Here is a 20,335-nt window from a genome sequence, read left to right as displayed (position 1 = left end):
GCTTTTTAATCCACTCCATTTTTTAAACCTTTTACGCCTCTTTTACGTTTTTTTGTTGTTATTGTTTGTTTTGTTTTGTTTTTTGGTTGGATGGATTTTATTTGTTTATCATAAATTATTATATTTTTATATATCTTATATATCTCAATGCGGAAACGCTCCTGTAAGGTGAGTCACATGACCGTGTCCCCAACCGAAGCCAGTAAATATCAGGCTAGCTAGCAGTCTGTTAGCTACTCCCAGTTCCAGTAGACCAGACCATATTTTTTCAGCTGTCATCGGCCAGTTGTCAGTCCAGCGTGTGTAGCCTGTTCGGTGGTGCTTTTCGTTAAGTGATGACCTCCCAGTAAGAGAGACTCCGTCCTTTAAAAAAAATCAGCCCTGTAGACTTGGCTGGCTTTACAGGTTAGCTTAGCGCTAGCAAGCTGCGTCCAGAGGAGGTGTCGTTGCTAGTGACTATGCAAGGGGAAACCACGACGATCCGAATCACGGAAAACGAAGGCAAGCTGGATGTATATCCCCAGAACAGGACCCCGAGCTCGGGGAGAGCGAGTGCCAAAAGCTGGCAGTACAGGTTAGTTTGTTCCGCTAGCAGCTAATTTAGTGTTGTCAGGAGCACTTCGTTGACCCGGACAGCACAATAACCTACTCTTTTTCAGTAGTGTTTAAGTGTGTATTTGGTTCTCAGGTATACAAGCTGAGTCAGAGGAATGCTCTGTGATTGAATTGTGTATTTACCTTGCTGTGTTTATGGGCGTGTGCTCACTGCCTGTATCATTTTATGAGTGTCTCCTTTTGCCCCATAATACCAGCGATCACATGGAGAATATTGATGGCTACCTGATGAAATACACCAACCTGGTGACAGGTTGGCAGTACAGGTGAGTTCTGACCCAACTTCATGTGACATGAATGAGCATTAAAGACCTTACAGTTTTATAGGGACAAAGTACCTTTGTGTGTGTGTTTGTGTGTTTATGTGTGTTTCTAACTTACCAAACAAAAATGTAAGGTGTGACTGTGATAAAAAGTCATATCATGGACAGCAGACTAAGCCAGTGTTGTTTGATTTCAGGTTCTTTGTCTTGAACAACGAGGCGGGCCTGCTTGAGTATTTCGTCAATGAGCAGTCACGGCCACAGAAGCCCCGTGGCATGCTCCCTTTGGCGGGGGCCGTCATTTCCCCGAGTGATGAGGACTCGCATACCTTCACTGTCAATGCCATCAGCGGGGAGCAGTACAAGCTCAGGGGTGAGGATCTGGCAGCCATGAGTGCTCTGAGTTAATTTGGCTTTAGCTGGTGCTTCTGTGCTCCTTCCTGAGCTCTCCACCTTTTATTGATGCCTCCATTCTACTTTTTCTTTTCTTTGTTTTAAAGCTCAGCCTTGCTCTCATTAACTTCCATCTTGTTCCTGCTGTATTGATCTGGATGTTTTTCCATTATCTGCTGCCGGTGATGCAGAAGCACACAGGAATCAATGCTGAGTATGATTACTGTAGAGTTACTGTAACAAGGTTGTCTTCTTCTTCTCCTGTGTGTGTGTGTGTGTGTGTGTCTGTCAGCCTCTGATGCCAAAGAGAGGCAGCACTGGGTCAGCAGGCTACAGATCTGCACGCAGCACCACACAGAGGCCATGGGGAAGGTAAGACTGACTGTGCCGAGTGTGTTTATACCTGAAAAGAGGCACATGACCATAATTTGTACCATGGTTGGTTTACACTGGATCATTCTTCTGTCAAGAATGTATAGTTTTAAAAATTTATCTTTAAAAGAAGAAGTATAATTAAGATAAAAACAAAAAAGTCAAAAATAAAAATCAGTTGAGGCAGGCTGCCTGTTACACTTTTGTTGGATATCATGACACAGTAGTTCAGTTCAATTCAATTTTGTTTGTGTAGCACCAAATAACTACAACAGTCACCTCAAGGCACTTAATATTGTAAGGTGAAGACTCCACGCTTTTCTTTCCAAGCTCCTTAGACTACGATGACCTGGATGACTGAGAACCTTCACAGACGTAAAGACTCCACAATAATACAGAGAAAACCCCATATATCAGATGACTGCTTGTTAATAGAGGTATCCTATTAGCCAATCACATGACAGCTGCTCAATGCATTTAGACGCATAGGATGGCCTGCTGAGGTTCAAACTGAGCATCAGCAAGAAGGTGATTTAAGTGATTTTGAATGTTGCTTGGTTTGTTGGTCTACTGATCTTCTGGGATTTTCCCATACAGCCAATTCCTGGGTTTACAGAGAATGATCAGAGAGAGAAAATATCCCGACTGCTTCAAGTTCATAGGAATACAATAGTAACTCAAAACAATCACTTGTTACAAGCAAGGTATGCAGAAGAGCATCTCACCACCAGCAGCAGAAGACCACATCTGGTTCTTGTCCTGTTGGCAACTGAGGTTACGGTTCACGCATGTTTGCCAAAATTGAACAATAGAAGACTGGAAAAACATTGCCTGATCTGATGAGTCTCAATTTTTGCTGCAACATTTGGTTGCAGCAAAATTATAACCACAGTGTACTCATCAACTCATGGCTGCTTTGAGAAGATTAACACACCATGTCACAAAGCTGACATCATCTCAAACGGATTTCTTGAACATAACAATGAGTTCATTGCACTTATTCTGTCCGTGGAAATATTCTTATCCTTGAAAAAATGAGTCAAAATCGCCATCAGATTTATGGCTCAGGTAATGGCCGATCTGTGTGTTTCTTACTAAATCTAACCGATTCTAAATCAGAAGGGTCGTGATCGCTGCATGCAGTCTGCAGACAGCCACACCACCATTTTTCTGTAAGGAAACACGTGAAAGTGAAGCAGAGAGAGCGGTGACAATGTCGTAAGCCCACAGATGCACCACTAAAGCAACAAGGAAAGAGAAGGAAGTCTGACTGGCATGAAATCGTGCTAAAGTTTGCTTCGTAAGCTCTTATCAGATAATGTGTCTGCAGCTGTGTGAGCAGTTTGTGCAGATATTTGTGTCTGCGAGCAGTGATGACTGTGCAGAAAACACATTTTCAGAAGCTCAAAACCCGGCGTGCTTACAAAATAAAAGCTAAAGGCATATGGCTGCCTTGATGCATGAAGCTTTGTACTTTACCTTCATGTACAGGATCTTTATCTAGATTTGCATATTAGCATATTTGCAGATTAAAAAAAAAAATTATAGTAAAAACCTGGAAAACTCATCTGATGTGAAATGTGCACTCCAGAGACAGCAGCTCAATCAGTCCTGTCTGTCTTTAAAGGCTTGTAAACCATGAACAGCTGTGTTTTACTTCAAAGTCCATCTTTGACATCATTGTGAAAGTTAAAATCAGCATTTTTTTTCTGTGCTGATGAGCAGTGACACGATGCTCTTTCATTAGTCTTTTTTTTTGTTTTTGGAGCAGAAAACCCATGCTGCTTTAAGCTCAAAGGCCCCCAAATGGCTGCTGATCTGTCAATAAATGTGCAGCAGTGAAACAGCCGGACAGTACTTTGGTATTGAAACTGTTAGGGTGTTGTAAAAACTTCCTCAGCAAAATCTATGACTCATGAGCGGATGTGACAGTTTTCTGTTTCCTGTTTTCCTTTCACAAAGGAGGCGATCCAACAGAGTTAGAACAGTATCGGTGTTTATGTAAAGAAATATCAGCTTCCAGCCTGTTTGTAAGTGCAGCAAGCAGCAGTATTGATCTGGATATTGATCTCCAGATTGCTATGCAGCCCGTGGCCCATTTTAATGGTCTGGAGATGGCCAAGTTTAGGAAAAATGAGCAAAGATGTGCAAAAATATAAGAAAAATGTTTTTAAGTGCTATAAACCACAGAGCCTGGGAGCCGGAACTGGCCTGGCAAAGACAGCGGTCCAGGCCCAATGACAGCTTTGAAAAATGTGAAGTTTGGACTTTTAAGTTTTTAAGTTGGTCATAGGAGTCATATGATCATCTGTTTTCTGTTTTCTATGTATTATTGCAGTGTCTTTACCTTACAGTATGACACACCTTTAGGCAACTGTGGATTTGACTTTATAAATAAAACTGAATCAAAGGTTCGGGCCAGTTTTGGAGACTCAAAAAAAAAACAAACCAAAAACATAACAGGATTTTTTCCCTTTTACTAAAATAAAATAAAAAGTGTTTTATAAAAGAATATATTTTCAGCATGTTTTGTGCAGTTGGGTTTAATTTAGTCCGGCATTAAAAATAAATACTTTTTGTTTGTTTACGTACGCTTACAAATTGAGGAAACAGTATGGAGTTCAGGGGCCATGAAAAAGCCTGATAAATATCAGTAGTTTACACTGCTTATAAAATGTTTTTTAAAACTTTTATTTTGAAAAAACAATATGGTAGTACAATACACCCCGTCTCATTTATAGCTACAAACACTGCGCTGACCCATAAATGTAATGACTGTGCTGGTCTCCGTTCCTCAGAGTCAGCCTCCGTCAAAGTCCCGGAGTTACTCCACAGCGTCTCAGGGCAGCGGCAGCTCCCCGATGTCCATGCGCCGGCACAGTCAAAACCCTGCCTCTTTGTTTGGCTGGTCGCAGGTCAGAGGCTCGTCGGCCTACTCCAGTAAGAGGTCCCTGCTGCCTGACCACCTGATGGACGCAAGAGAGGTACACTTTGATCTGAAGAAGTCATAACTCACTGATTGGGGGGAACTTTTAGCCAAGACACAAACAGTGCGGGCTAAAAACCAAGGGACGCTAGTTGCGTGCTACATTTTATGAGGATTAAAAAGACCGGATGAAGGCGCCACAGTGTTTGTACAAGATGAGCAGACAGAAAGCAGTGCTGGCACTCACTACAATGTTTCATTAAAGTTTAAACTCGAGGCCAAGTACAAGGAAAAAGTACAAGAAACATTTAGTTCCTACAAGGCACGCAGCGGTGAATGTAAAATATTTAAGAGGTGCTTTAGAGCAGGACTTTAGCTCACTGAGATTTGTTTAGTCATGAGCTTTAGTAGTCTCTCTCTGAGCCAGTTTAATGCTGCAGATTGTCCACAAGGGGGCACTCTCATGTTTATTTAACTTGAGTGGGATTCAGCAGGTTTTTGTTCTAATCAGCAAGGTGTAAATATGTTTTTCCCTAGTTTGTTTAACGTGATAGTTAAACAAAGGCACTCAGTCAAAATCAGCAGAGCTGCCTGCACAGATAGTTAATCACGGTCCTGTGAGGCTTTGTCCTTATTAAAAATAACCACAACATCCTTGTATCTCCAGATGATGAGCCAAGCCCAGGGTCAGCACAAGGACCTGATCCAGGGCATTGAGGGCCTGCCTGCGACTCCTGGCCTTTCCCCCCTGGACCAGGACCTGCTGATGCTCAAGGCCACTTCCATGGCCACCATGAACTGCCTCAATGAGTGCCTGCACATCCTCCACCTGCAGCAGATGGCCCGACAGAGAAGCTCCCTAGGAGGTACGTGGAGGGATGTTTATGTAGTGGTGGGTTGTTGTTACCTTTTGTGACAAACACAAAAGGTAACAACACGTAAGTTGAACTGTATATGTTAAAGTACCTGGATTACGTTAAGGGTGTGCTAATTAATGACGGTACACTAAAAGCTCAAACTCAGTTTAGTTCATCTGGACCCAGGCTGGCAGTCAGAGAGCTTTTGGCCAGCACGAGTTTCTACAAACAGAATACTTACAAAGGTGGGACGCCTTGTAAAATGTTCTGCAAACCTCATAAACCTGCATTTTATTCATAGAACATAGAAGCCATTTTCTTCCTCAGTTTGCACGTTTGACATGGTTTCTATTGCTGTATTGTGTTCAGGCAGCATGGACACGCAACTTTATTTAGTTTAACTCATATAGCACTAAATTCCAACTTTGTCTCAAGGGGCTTTATTTTGTAGTTTAAAGACTTTACAATAGTACACAAAACCCCAACAATCATATGACCCCCTATGAGCAAGCCCTTGGTGACAATGGGAAGGAAACACTCCTGTTTAACTTGAAGGAACCTCTGGCAAAACCAGGCGCAGGGAGGGTCAGTCATCTGCCATGAGTGGTTGAGGAGAAGGAAAAGGGACAAAAGATGCTGTAGATGAAAGCAAGAGGTTAATAAACTGTTAATAAACTGCTAATAGGCAGTGCCATCACCGTGATGGCACTACACCGATGGTGAATGCCTGCATCTCATCGGTGTTGGTTTGTGTGCAGCCATTTCCCTCGTTCCCGGGTTTCAAAAATGGCGGTTTTCATTCATTTTTGGCTTGTCTCAGCGTGCTTGGAACCCCAGCCGAGTAGATGCTAATATGTGGTCCTGCCACTTAATGTAAAACCCTAAAATAAAAAAGTCAAGTAGATACTTTACAAACAACCCAGCCTTCTGTGATGAATAAAATGGCTCTAATATTTTTCTGGACGCCACTTTAGTGACTCGACATCCAGGGTTACTTCCATGACATAAAGTTTAACTGCTGAGATGTTATTGAGCTGAGTAGAATGTTAGTCAAAAAAAGACCCAGTAATTGTAGGACTTGTACTTGGGGGGGGGAAGGTTGTGCCACCTGTCGATTGTAGTTTTGACATAATTTTGAGTCCCTCGTGGTGCTTTATGGTCAAAATCACCTGCTACTATGTACTGAGTCGTCCCAAACACTGTCCCTCTGCACCACCTCCATCTTATCCCTTTTTTTGACCAACCCTTTATATTTACCAGTAAAATTGACCACGAGGCCGCCGGTGGGTTCAATAAAGGGTTAAATAAATTCTATATAAACTCAAGTTAAATTTTAAGTTCAGTAAATACATGATGTTTGGGAAGTGGGTGTTAAATATTTATGTCTGTACTGGGCACGCAATCCTAAGAACAAATCATAGTCTTGCTCATGCAGTGTCTGCACCCAATCTAGACGGTTAGTTTGGCCGGACACTGGAATTATTCTGCATTATTGATGGGGTCACCTGTCCCTGTTCGTACCACCTGTCTCGCAGGTAATTGGATCTCAGATGGTTAAATATCCATCCCCAGCACCTCGAGGACAGCTCTGTTTTTAAGCTTCACATTAAAAATCATACAGTAAGGTGAAGGAGAGGAGACTCGCTGATCTTTTGTTAAAATGCCGGAAAACTCGTCCCACATTTTCCACAGCGGATCTCGTTACTCGATGTATATTTCATCAGGCCGGACTCGCCACAGCAGCCAATCAGATTAAGTCTTCTGACGCACAAGGTGAATTTGAATTAGATCTGTCCTCTGCTATACGTACTTTTAAAGGGGGCGGAGGGGGGGATGCCATACTGAGAGGGTTTAGCCAATCAGGGGGTGGGGGATGCTTCCAGAGTATCCTGATACCTGTCTTCACGGAGGAGTTGGGTTACACTCTTTTGGTCGACGGCAGCTCTCTGAGGAGCAGAAGCTCTGCCCGGTCAGCTGCCAGGCGATTGCGGGGCGCCGTGCGGTAAATGGTGGGCCGAGCTTAGCGCTACCTGTGCATGTAGGGGGGCCTCGGTCGGGTGGGAGGGAGGGGTAGGACCATGAATACCTCTGAACCTGCACCTGTGCACTCCCCGTCCACTGCAGGACCCACCATCGAGTGGCTGGAGCCCAAACTGCCCGACATCCTGAAGAATGGCAGCAGCTCCCTGGGCAGCTTCGCGACAGGTGAGGGCCTGCTGGAGGGGAACCGCTTGGAGCTCAGCAGCCCCGAGTCCTGCAACTTCTCTGGGGTAAGACCAGGAGAGGGGAGAGGTTATCTGTGTCATGCTTGTTGCAGTTTTCTGTTAATGCTCTGTGAGACTGCCTCGTTTTAAAATCAGTCATACATAAAAACTTTAACTTCTTCCCCCCTCTCTCCTCACAGGAACAGGAAGACATAGATGCAGAGGATGAATTGGAGGACTCCTTTACGGACAAGGAGGAGGACCTGGGTGCCGTGGAGGAGGAACGGAGCGTCATCCTACACCTGCTGTCGCAGCTAAAACTGGGGATGGACCTCACACGGGTAGGTCGAGTTCCCATATCAGCGAAAACAATCCCTCTGAGACGCCAGCACGAACGGGTCTTTGATAAGGCTCGCTTAGCTGTAACAGAGGAGGATTTTCCCGGAGTGAGAGGAGTTTCTTGTAACACAGAGTTCAAAGCACATTGCGTCACAGTGAGGCGTGAAATGCTGTCAAGATTCCCTTCTGATTGGTTTTGAATGCAATTTCACAGAATTCTGGTGAAGAATAAACCAAAATGAGGAGTTCACACCACGTTCTTCTGCAGCTAAATAAACCATTTTTTAACAGTGTACAGATACACAGTTAAAAGTATGTGGTAAGATTGTTTCACAAGTATTTCAGCCTTGACTCAGCAACTGTTACACAGAAACACTGCCTTTCACTTCTTAGGTTGTTTGTTTTTTTGTTTTTTTTTAAATAAATCCTCCTGTGCTTTTTATGCATCATTATAAAAAAAAACAAACCCTGCAAACTTTTCTAATGTAACACAAAAAGATCAACATCATTTACTGCAGTCATTGTGTCCTGATAAATTATTATATTTTTTATATTTATTTTAAATTATTTAAATCATTTATTAAGGAACAAAAAAGTAACACAGACCTACCTGGTCCTATGTGGAAAAAGTTATATCCCTATAGTTTGGTCATTTTGCAGATCTAGTGACAAAACATTTCTCCCAGTGAAAAAGCAACATCCAGATGAACAATATTCCTTCCTGGGATGGGAATTTTCCGGGATAAGTGCTCCCTGAACTTAATTAGTTGTGCCATCCTTGGCAGCAAGACCTGTAATCAAGTCTTTGTGATAACTGACAATGTTTGACTGTTGCTGTGATGTTCTTTTTATGAAATGCTGTTAGTTTTATGTCAGATGTAATGGGACCTAAAGCTTCCAGAAAGTTCAGCTTTTGTCTCGTCAGTCCACAGAATATTTTCTTGGAGATCATCAAGATGTTTTTGGTAAATGTGAGATGAGCCTTTGTGATCTTTTTGGTCAGCAGTGGTTTTCTCCTTGAACTCTTCCATGGATGCCGTTTTTTGCCTAGTCTCTGTCTGTTGAATCATGAACTCTGACCTTAACTGAGTCAAATGAGGCCTGCAGTTCTTTAGATGTTGTTCCAAGTTCTTTTGTGACCACCTGGATGAGCCATCAAAGCTCTTTGAGTAATTTTAGTTGACCGGTCACTTCTGGGAAGCTTCACCACTGTTCCAAGTTTCCTCTATGTGTGTATAATGTCGCTCACTGTGGTTCACTGGAGTCCCAAAACCTTAGAAAGGACTTTGTAAGTCATTCCAGACTGACAGATGGCACTGACTTTGTTTCTCAGCTGTTTCTTTAGATCGTGGCCTGATGTGTTGCTTTTTGAGATCTTTTCGCAATATTTTTGTGATTTTTGTGATATTGTATCGATACAGGGACAACAAATATTTATCTTGTTAAATAAATTAAAATACTCTGGGAATACTAGGAACAAAAGGGATCATCTCATGCACCATCACCGAGAGATAATGTTAGCTAAGCAAACTAACACATTATCCAACACTGGGCGCACTTAGCTTGACAAAGCTACCTCCTAATTCAGATCAAGCTAATGGCTAAAAGGACAAACTCCTTACGTCCACCAATGAGAGAAAATAATAATCAGCGGCTGCCTGGTGATTAAGTTGAATTTTTCACATTGTGCAATTGACTGTAGCTTGTGGTGATAATCAGTTGCCCAGAGCTTGAGGGTGTTGCACAGTCATGACCACGTTTGATTGCAAAGTGATTGCGCAGGTCGCCTGCACCTTTGCAGTGTGACTTGGACCGACTGCAATCCCTCTGAGAGATTTCAAAGGTCTTTAAATAACTGCTGTCTGATTTATAAATGCAGACAGATTGCCAACATTTCGCCATCAGTCTGAATGAGTCTTTGTCGTTGAGCACAACTCGAAGGGACTCGATTCAGCTGGCCTGTAGAAGAGGAAGGCTGATCAATGAAAATGTAATTGTTAAATGTGAATTTCTGTCTATGCAGACAGCAACAGATATTTGTCACAGTTAAATGCTCATTAAATATCAGCCTGTGATGAGGCTGATATCTAGTAGCACAGTGCTGTATTCAAATTAAAGCCGCCCATGAAAGTAATTGAAATTGTTTAAAAACCACATTTTGAGGCAGGATAAGGAGTCATGGTTGAAGTAAGCTCCTCATTCTTGGTAATTAGTTGTCAAGGACACGTGCTTAAACACCCTGACCCGAGGCTTACGCTGACACTCTTATCTTTCAGTGTCAGTTTGTTCCCGTAGTTCGATATCCTGCTCTTGAGTTTCTGATTTATCTCATGGGTCCGCTGGCTTACCTCAGCTGGAACTCTAGTAAACACCCCATGATCCGCAGGGTCACGTCCTGTCTACGTCTTTTCACTTCCTCATTGCACTATATTTTTCTGCCTAACCTGAGGTAATTTAGAAGCATCCTCAGATTCAGTTTGTTAATGCAGTATGTTCCAGAAGATGTGATTAAAATCTCTTCTCTTGTCCATTTTCCTTGTAGGTGGTCCTCCCCACCTTCATCCTCGAGAAGCGCTCTCTGCTGGAGATGTACGCAGACTTCATGTCCCATCCGGATCTCTTTGTGACCATCACAGACGGCAGCAGTCCGGAGGACCGCATGGTCCGGTTTGTGGAGTACTACCTCACCTCCTTCCACGAGGGCCGCAAAGGCGCCATTGCCAAAAAACCCTACAACCCCATCATTGGCGAGACCTTCCACTGCTCCTGGAAGGTGCCCAAGAGACCAGACGCCTCCAAGGAGCCTTCACAGGGAAGCCCCGACCCCACTGCTTCCAGCCAGGACTCCTACCAAGTGCGCTTTGTGGCGGAGCAGGTTTCCCATCATCCCCCTGTGTCTGGTTTCTACGCCGAATGCCAGGAGAGGCGGATGTGTGTGAACACACATGTGTGGACCAAGAGCAAGTTCATGGGCATGTCCATTGGAGTATCGATGGTGGGGGAAGGTAAGGCGGCACAATTTTTAAAACAAAACTGTGTTCTGCGAGGTTGGCAGCAGGAGTTAGATGGAAACACAAGCTGTTTTTACACAGAGCACTTGTAGGAGGCCCGCTCACCAGCAGCGGGGGGTTAGCTCCTCTACACTCTCATTCACACAGGCTTTGCTGAATAAAGCGAGAGAGTGTAGACCATTTATTGTCTGATCTGACTTCTCCCCTGAATTCTCACCTGCACCTCGATTGGATGTCTAGAAAAGTTCAGGGGCGCATTGCATTGGAAACATTAGATGTTTTCACACATGAACTCGAGACGGCGTCAGCAGAATCAGGTTGGCTTCTTATCTAAAGTTCTCACTTCTCACGTGTAGCAGAAAGCAAGAGATGGCCCGCCTCAGATGTGTTTTCACTGCTGGAAGTAATCTGTTTGGCTCAGGTGGAGCATGCTGAGTTCTGGCAAGTTACCTGCTCTCTTCTCACGTGCACAATATCATGATGTGTGCTGTGGAGCTGGCAAGTCGCTATCTCACCTCCTTCTGATGCGTCGGACCTCGAGCCTGCAGTGCCAAAAAAGTCTTTCCATACACAGCTGTAACTGACAATAGAAGTGAGGTGCCCCCAGCTCCCTTACTCCTCAGTTTGGTTTTAGTTTTATCTTAAATCCCTCTTATTACCAAAAGCAGCAGTGTAATTAATTTAGGACTAAATTCTGGTATATCAGGTGTCATATTTGGTGTATATTCTCATTTGACTATTAATGCATTTCCTAATAAAACTATTTCTCTCTTGTCCTTGTTAATAAAAATGTAGGACAGGGCATGTTTGTACTTTACTGTGTAGGGCCTCAACCACAAAAGCATCTCTGTCATTTCCTCTGTCACCCAGTACAGACAAATAAGGGAAGTGTCGCAGTTGTGCGTCGGTAATGTGCAGAGTCTGTGCACAGCTTTGCAGACTGTCGTCTACATGCTGTTGCTGTTTACCGTCACCAGGTGGCAGCAGTAGCGGTAGGGCTGTTGCAATACTAACATTTCAGACTTTGTTGAGTATTTTCCTGGATATTTCTATCATTATTAATACCACAGGATGGAAAAAGACAAAAGTAAGATTCAACTATATCCTTATTTATTGTTGCTGGGTAATACATTACATAGTACACCCCTCATATCTCTATGTTACAACTGGCAGAAACCTTGTAACTCTTGTTTCTGCTGTATTTATTCTTCCAGGTTGTCTGTATTTGCTGGAGCACGATGAGGAGTACACCTTCACGCTGCCCTGCGCCTATGCTCGCTCCATCCTCACCGTTCCCTGGGTGGAACTTGGCGGCAAAGTCACCATCAACTGCGCCAAGTCGGGTTACTCGGCAGTCATTACTTTCCAGACTAAACCCTTTTATGGAGGCAAATTACACAAGTAAGTCTTGGTTTTTATATCCACAACAAGAAGTAAAAGAAATGTATTTATTTTGTGGTTGCAATGATTGTCATTATATCAATATATGTGGTTTGAATCGTATCAGATTATGAGCTTGTGTTCCTTTTTGCCCATTGGGATCCATTTTCAGAAAGTTATGTTGTTATGCTGATGATGCTCAATTTTATTTACCACCAAAGTGCAACAACTTCCAAGTAGAGGTGGGCGATAGAACGATAACGATATGTATTGAGAAATAACTTTTTCTAACTATTGCGATAGGCCACACGGCTCTTGTCCTCTTAAAAAAAAAAAGAAAAGAAAAAAGAACAGCCAATCCAAATTAAGTAGTGCAGAGCCGAACCAATCACAGCTGCAGCGTCACGTCACGTGACTTGTTACGTACAGCAAAAGTGCCAAGCCGCACATGTGTATTTGTTTGGGAAGCAGCCAGCCACCGTGCCGCCCGGGTAATGGAGGAATCAACCGAGAGCGTGACCGAAGGTTACCGAAGAGAAAACAGATGATGGTTCCAATGCCGGAGAGATTGTCAAACGGAAGAGCCACAGAAGTTCCGTAGTGTGACGGTATTTTGGCTATTTCAAGACTGACAAAAAAACAGAGTAGCGCGCACTGTAAATTGTGCCGAAAGCAAGTCTGGAAATACAATAAAGCGGTGCGTGCTCAATCTCTCACTGGAATTCGTCATTCGGCTTTTGTCAGACTAAAGTAACTGTTAAAACTGTTTGAAAAGCTAAGCTATACAACAAGGAGAGATCGAGAATTTCCTTTTAGTTCTCAGTTTATTTGATATTGACAAAAGTTAGTCAATTTTGTCTGTTCTTCTGTAAAACAAACTAAGATTTATTTTTAGAATTAATAATTTCTAAGTGGAATTGACAATTTAGTAGTCTGTTTTGTTTGTTCTATTTTGAAACTTAAACGCTTTAGCGGCTGCCTTTTGTGTAGTTTGCAATATTTGCCTTATCTGAAAAAGTCTCATGTTCCTTAAGTACATCTACCCTGTTGAACTTATTATGGGAAATAAATATTTAAATCAAAACAAGCTGCTGATTATTTCACATTTTACTTGTGAGCAACGGCACATTTAAATCTTACAAATATAGTTATTTGGCTTATATCGTGATATATATCGTTATCGCCTGAAATGAAAAAAACATATCGTGATATGAAAAAATCTCATATCGCCCAGCTCTACTTCCAAGAAGTTACTGCTTCGTTTCTTGGAAAACAAAAAAGTTTAACTTCAAACTTTCTCAAACTGAAAAGCAGAAAAAAATCCCAGAGGTGACCTTATTTGTTCATTGAGACGATGCTTTCATTCATTCAATGAAATGTGCTCTCTAAATGAACCGAACTTGACTATGTGACCAGGTGAACTACTAGCAATACTATGACAGTATTCAATTTAATTCAGTTTTATTTATATAGCACCAAATCATAACAACAGTTCCCTCAAGGAGCTTTATGTTGTAAGGTAAAGATCCTACGGTAATACAAAGAAAACAGAAAACAGATAATCCTATAACCCCTATGACCAAGCGTTTTGGCAACAGTGGGAAGGAAAAACTCCCTTTTAACATTCAGAAACCTCCAGCAGAACCAGAGTCTGGGAGGGTCGGCCATCTGATGCGACTAGTTGGGGATGTTGGCAGTAAGACGAGTTTTTGATTGCCAGTTCTGCAGCTCTTTAAAATAAGTGTCCAAGATGGGCGTTCATATCTAAACAAATTCTCAAAATTGCATGTTTGTATTAATTCGGTCCTCCTACCACACATTTAGGGTAACAGCAGAGGTGAAGCACAACTCCACCAATGCAGTGGTGTGCCGCGTACAGGGCGAGTGGAACGGTGTCTTGGAGTTCAGCTTCACTAACGGAGAGACGAGGGTGGTTGACGTCACCAGGCTGCCTGTGACGAAGAAGCACGTGCGGCCAGTAGAGAAGCAAGGACCGACTGAATCCAGGTCAGATGAAGTTGAAGGAGCGAACTTGCAGCTCCTGTGTATTTAATAGCGTTTGCTGAAATATTTTGATCCTTTGCAGGCGCCTGTGGCAGCACGTGACTGAGGCTTTACGGCAGAAAGACATCGAGAAAGCCACCGAGCATAAGAGGGTCCTCGAGGAGAGGCAGCGGACAGAAGAGAGGCACCGTGTCGAGACAGAAACCCCCTGGAGGACCCGATACTTTGACAGAGAGGTGAGCAGTGGTGATTCATTAGGTTTCTGTTGATACAGCAGCTGGTATTTACTGCATAGGAAGTCATATTGAATCATATAACTGCCACATTGAAGATCTTACAACTTATATACACAAAATATTTGAATTGCATGATTTAAAAAAAAAAAAAAAAAACCCTTCTCAGAGGAGTTTCCACACGTTAGTTTGATGCCCATTGTTTGGTAAAAATGTTGAAATCAAATACTTTGCAGCCTCAACTTAACAGTCTGGTGTTTTGTCTAACTTTATCAGGGTAAACAATTATGCTATCTCACTGCAGACGCTTCATTATCACTGATACGTGATACCACACTGACTCTCGTCTCTCCTCCTCCAGGGTGAAGGTTGGGTTTATCACAAGCCACTTTGGAAAAACTCTACATTCAAATCCTAGTTTCTTCAGCCCTCCCCTATCTTGGATGTTGATATTGTAGATTCATGAGTGTGTGTGTGTGTTTGTGAGTGTGCCGGAGTGTGTCTGCGTGCACACACACATGTGGCCGTTGGTTATGAAATGAAAAGCATGACCTGCACTGACATACAGACGAATGCGACGCTGAGGGGGAAGAAGGACCGAGACGGCATGACCGAAGGTGTTCTCGAATCTCTCACATGATGTTCAGGAAGAGTACAAGTTTTTGTACTGCGGATTAGGTTTTTTTTTATATATATATATATATATATAATCTAATGTCATTGAAAACATATTCTTGTACAGGTAATGGTACTCTATTTACACAGCCTTAAGATGATCTGATGAATGATACTCTGTTTGGACTCGGATGATCCGCCTGGATATGGTTTCTTCTTTTTCTTCTCTTCTTTTTAAACTGTGGTCTCACCTGAGGATAAAGGGATTTTTGGTGAATATCTTATTTAAATAGGAAAGAAAATCCCCAAGTAACTGGAGAATACATCTCATAAAGCTGAATCTGTGTATTTGAGCTGATAAAACAGAAGTCATTCCCTCTGTCACTGGATGTATTTACATACTCGTGGTGTTTTGATCTGAGCAGTACAGAAACATTTAGTGGATGCCTCCCAGAGTAATTATTAAACGGGGCAATTTCCCAGAGTATATACATAAAATAGCACATTGAGCAGTGCTTACAGAAATTTACGTACTTTAAAATGACAGATTTAAAGAAAAGTACTAAAAATTAAAAAATAACGGCATCTGAATACTGAACACTGAATTCATTCACTGTTTACTGTAGACTGCACTGCGTTTACTGTGTTTACTCTTATTTTACAAGTTTATTTATCTTGTCACTCTGAAGGAAAGGCCCCAGTCATATAGGCCTAGAGACAGGTTGGCAACCTGATGGCAACCACCAGTTGGTAGGTGGTGCTAGCAGTTGCAAAGAAGGTGCACTAGAATTGCTTTAGTTTCTAGCATGTTGCTTATAGTTTGCTTGGAAGACACCAACTTGTCTGCAAATACTTTGCAATGGCTCTCTGAGCAGTAGTGAAACTATGAAGAGTGCAAAACAAGCCTGCAATAGAGACCGCTCACCCTCAAGGTGGAAGTTGAGTCCTCTAAAACATGTTTTCAGTAATAAGGCGTACTTTTACTTTGAATTTGAACGGTGTCTATTTCCGGTTTGCATCACATTCCCAATTCGTAGTTTCACTCCTGCTCAGAGAGTAGTTGGAGACTGTTTGGATAACACCCAACGTTTCTTTGCACCAACTACTGACGGCCGCAACTTTTCACCGAAGCAATTACAAAGAGGTTATTGGTGCAGCACCATATATCACTTTGCGATCAGTTTTACCTTGCAACTGCTGGGAACCACTCTCCAAGCAGTTTGGAAATATTCCCCCCTCCCCCAGTGACGAGAGGTTGCCTGGGGTTTCCAGGTCTGCGTAAGAAGCCTAAGATGACCTTGGTGGCATCACTATGACTCTATTAGGGTTATTTTTTTTAAATCATAAAATTTAGTTAAAGCTCCCTTTTAAGCTGTAAGCAGATCTATCTTAGGGTTTGGTGATGGGTAAAATTCTCCAACTGTTCCAAATAGTTACCGTGTCCAGTAGTGGGTGCTGTGTTTGTGCAACATTTCCTCAGTAATGCATTGTGCCACGAGGTTTCCTTAACATCAACCGTACATTTCCAGAGGGGTGTACTACGAAGCACGTTCAACAACCTAAAAACACGTTCACAGATGATCTGTTGTACTAATCAACTTAACCCAGACTGCTTTAGGGTCTGTGCTTCAAATGTTATTGGATTTCACGACTTAAATAATCTGATATATTGGTTAATTTTTCTTGAGATTTCCCTAATGTTTGTTATGTATGATTGTTTATTAGCCATTACTAAGGGCATTGCAGTTCAAAAATAATCTTGTTTTATTGTCACAAGTAATGGATTACTCTGTTACAGTCTGCTTGGATCAGTTGGTTATTGTTTGTGGCTTCCAACAGGTTGCCAGCGGGGAATTTGCAGAGTGCCCTCTGGTGGACACGCAACATCAACCCCTGGCAAGGTTGAAGGGTGTTTCTCTCATTTCTTTCTTCCCTACTTTATCACATTTTCATTTTAACAATTATTAATGGCAACAGATTAGCACATCGCTGACATTAGCTAATAGCTGAGATGAGCCAATAGCTAAGATTAGCGCTGCTCTGAAAATAACCTGCTCCACACCAGGTTGTTTGGCACAAGTTGCCATGGTGATTTATCCCGTTTGAACCCCCCACCCCCCAATCACACACACACCTTTGTGATGCTGAAGACTTTGACTTTAGGCTAAACTTAGCTTGTTATCCTTTCATCTTGCTTCATAGTACACCCCTCAGGTCTGTACAGCAGAAGGAGGCACCACCTTGTGGCACTATTCAGCAATTGCACTTTAAAAGCTAAATAATTCTCAAGGAGACAGACCACTAAAAGAACAAAACCTGCACATTGACACTCCCTAATGTAAGTGCTTAGTAGTGCATTTGTGAGCAACTATGATGCAGAGTTTTAGGTAAGTAGGTCAGACCAAAAAACAGTGTTTTAAATGAGCACGTAACCAGCCAACATGTACACTGAATTTAACGCCATGTTTAGTCAGTGTACGCCCTTGTTGATGATCACTATAAATTCCTTTAGAAACGCAAAAAGTTTCCTTTCAAAGCTTCAGCTCTCAATTTAATGCTGAATGCTGTTAATATTGATGTGTTGGGGTTTGTTTGTTTTTTTTGACAAGTTCACGTTGCTGTAACAGCATGTTGTAGACTGAAAATTAGCAAATTTTATTAAATAATTAAATGATTCAGTCAAAGGTGAATGCTTCTAAAAATGCTATGCCACTCTTCATGTCTTTTGCCTTTTTTCTTTGTGGTTTTGCAGTGTTTGGAAAAGTCCTGCAGCATGATTGCAAACTCAAATTTCCTAATGTCTGTTGTGAAAGCTTTTAACCAAATTTGCTTCCTTTTGTAATGTAAATAAATCTTTTCTTTAAATGTGTGTCCATCCCGAGCTTGCCCTTCTTATTTCTGGAGTCACTTTGAGTACTTCATGTTCAATCAGTGTTTGTTTTCCTCTTTGATTCCACTCTACCGTGCTGTGATGTATACATGATATCCTGTATGTATCGCCTCCCTGCTAAAGCAACACATTCTGAGAGCAGAAAGCCACCCTGCCATTGATAAGCTACCCCCTTCAAATCTCGGTGCCTTATGCAAACTCTTCATGTGCGTGTGCCTTCCAGCAAGGAGCACGGCACTCATCACCTACTTATCTGACCGATGCAATGATGTATGTATTGTTAACGTGTGTTTGATTTCTTTTTCTTTTTTGGGTTTATTTTTAAAATCAATGCTTGACGTCGAGACTTCGACTGAGCACTTTTACTAACGGTTTTGACATCCTAGTTTTTGGATTCTGCTGGTTGTCTTGCAGGTCTCTGAAATGCACTGAAGGAAACCTGGTGTGGGAAAAAATGGATGTGTGAGATAATCTAATAAATGGTGTATCAATTGTATGTTGTGTCTGGTTCCTCTACTCATCAGCATTATTATTTATGTGAAAAAGGCTGATTTTAAGACATATTGGAAGCTACACCTGCACAACTCCAAACAGAGTAGTTTCCCTTTTAACAAATGACCAGTACTATGCTGTGAAATCAAGTCTAGGAACTTATCAGCTTAGCCTTTGGCTTGGAGTTTCAACTCTACTCAGGACATCAACTTAAAGAGACCTCTATTACACTCATATCCAGCTCCATTTTTCATTGTTGGACTCTACTAGAGTGGCTTTGCATGATCAACTGTTCAAAATAATCCATATTTATCACATTCATGGCCTTTATGCAGCCCGTCAGTTGATCCTGCCTGAAACGAGCTGTTCTTTCTCCCTTTAAGCCAACTGTTTTGTGATTGGCTGCCTCTTATAAATAGAAGGTTTGATAGCACATGGGTGGAGCTTCTGTACCCACAGCCTGAGGTGTGAGCCTGGTATGACCATATCTTCTGTCAATAATCATATATTTTCTACATCTGTGCCATCACAGTAGTTAAAAAATCTGAGGTTTTGATTACACTGACCTCATTATTTGAAACTCTTGCTATGTTAAATATAACGTCCACCATTATAACTGTACATATATGCACTCCTGTGAAAAGCTAACTCCACCCTCTCTGCTTCCATAGACGGTGAGTAGCAGCCAGCTGCTGAACAAATGCACTTGATTAACTGATTGTCAGCCAGTGTGAGCACCTCTGTAAAAGCAGTCTTTCCAGTAGTAAACATCCCAGTAAATTCACCCCAAAGTCAGACCATGTTCAGAGAAAATTCCAAGAGCTACAGCTGAGACTCTACAGGCCTCAGTTAGTGTGTTAAAGTTCAATGCAGCGCAATTAGAAAACGATTGATTAATTGAACAAGTATGGCTTATTTGGAAGAGTTGTCAGAAGACAGACTCTAAAAAGATAAATGTTATATTTTAGTTTGATGATATTGCCCTGCTGCACAAGAAGTCAGGTATTTCAATAAAATACACAGTCCCCCACAAGGAAACCCACTGTGATGGAGCTCTGTGAAGAGGCGACACAGCTTATTTACCCTGTGAGATTCAGCAAGGTGCAGCAGGATTTGCAAGTCTGTTTATTCAGATTATTCCATCGTAATCATACCATTAATGCGCATTATTTGCAAATCAGTTTATTTTTTCTGTTTATTAATAATTAAAAACACGTTAATTTTAGCACATGTATGATCTGCATGACCTGCAGTGTCTTTACTTCTTGCTGACGCAGTTTGTATCAAGTCATTATCGGGTTCTTATCGAAGCATAACGTTTTTTGTTTCTCAAATAGCAACTGTGTTACACAAACGAGAGCCAGAGGATGGTGAAACACGAGTCATACATGAGGACGAGGCAACTATCTCAGCAGAAGAATGCCAAGGACACTTGAGAGATATGCCGGTAATAAAAGACTTTTTAACAAAGTTCACAGTGTGAAGTGTGTGGCAGAATAACAAAACAACTTCAGTTTAGTTGCACATTTTTTCCCACAGTTTGCAGTAAAAAAAATTGATTCAAGGGGATTCTGTTATTCTTCTTTTTAATCTCTGTTGTTTTGGTCTTGAATTTACTCGAGCCGCTTTGTGTGCAAACTTGGATTTTTGACTCACTCAGAAGTAACTCGAAGTTTTGAGTTGTGTAACTAAATTGATGATAACTCAAATTGTCAACTAACCTCTGTCTGACAGTTTTTTG

At 42.0% G+C, this 20,335-nt stretch overlaps 1 protein-coding gene across 2 annotated transcripts; it reads left to right on the top strand.

Moving 5' to 3' along the window:
• Positions 1–158: 158 nt before the first annotated feature.
• On the top strand, positions 159–18,598 carry LOC146491539 (oxysterol-binding protein-related protein 11-like). Of its 2 annotated transcripts, XM_085151556.1 has the most exons (13): positions 160–574; positions 813–881; positions 1,076–1,251; positions 1,564–1,643; positions 4,442–4,627; positions 5,237–5,435; positions 7,551–7,696; positions 7,831–7,971; positions 10,512–10,974; positions 12,195–12,381; positions 14,185–14,367; positions 14,447–14,600; positions 14,959–18,598. In XM_085151556.1, exons 1-13 carry the CDS (start codon positions 459–461, stop codon positions 15,013–15,015), a joined length of 2,157 nt encoding a protein of 718 aa, XP_085007682.1. In that variant the 5' UTR covers positions 160–458; the 3' UTR covers positions 15,016–18,598. The 2 variants fall into 2 exon arrangements, with proteins under 2 accessions (XP_085007683.1, XP_085007682.1); XM_085151557.1 differs by lacking the exon at positions 813–881 and having other exon boundaries at positions 159–574.
• Positions 18,599–20,335: the final 1,737 nt, after the last annotated feature.

This window comes from Neolamprologus multifasciatus, chromosome 23, assembly GCF_963576455.1.
Source record: "Neolamprologus multifasciatus chromosome 23, fNeoMul1.2, whole genome shotgun sequence".
Lineage (NCBI taxonomy): Eukaryota > Metazoa > Chordata > Actinopteri > Cichliformes > Cichlidae > Neolamprologus > Neolamprologus multifasciatus.
This window is presented reverse-complemented; position numbering and strand designations above follow the sequence as displayed.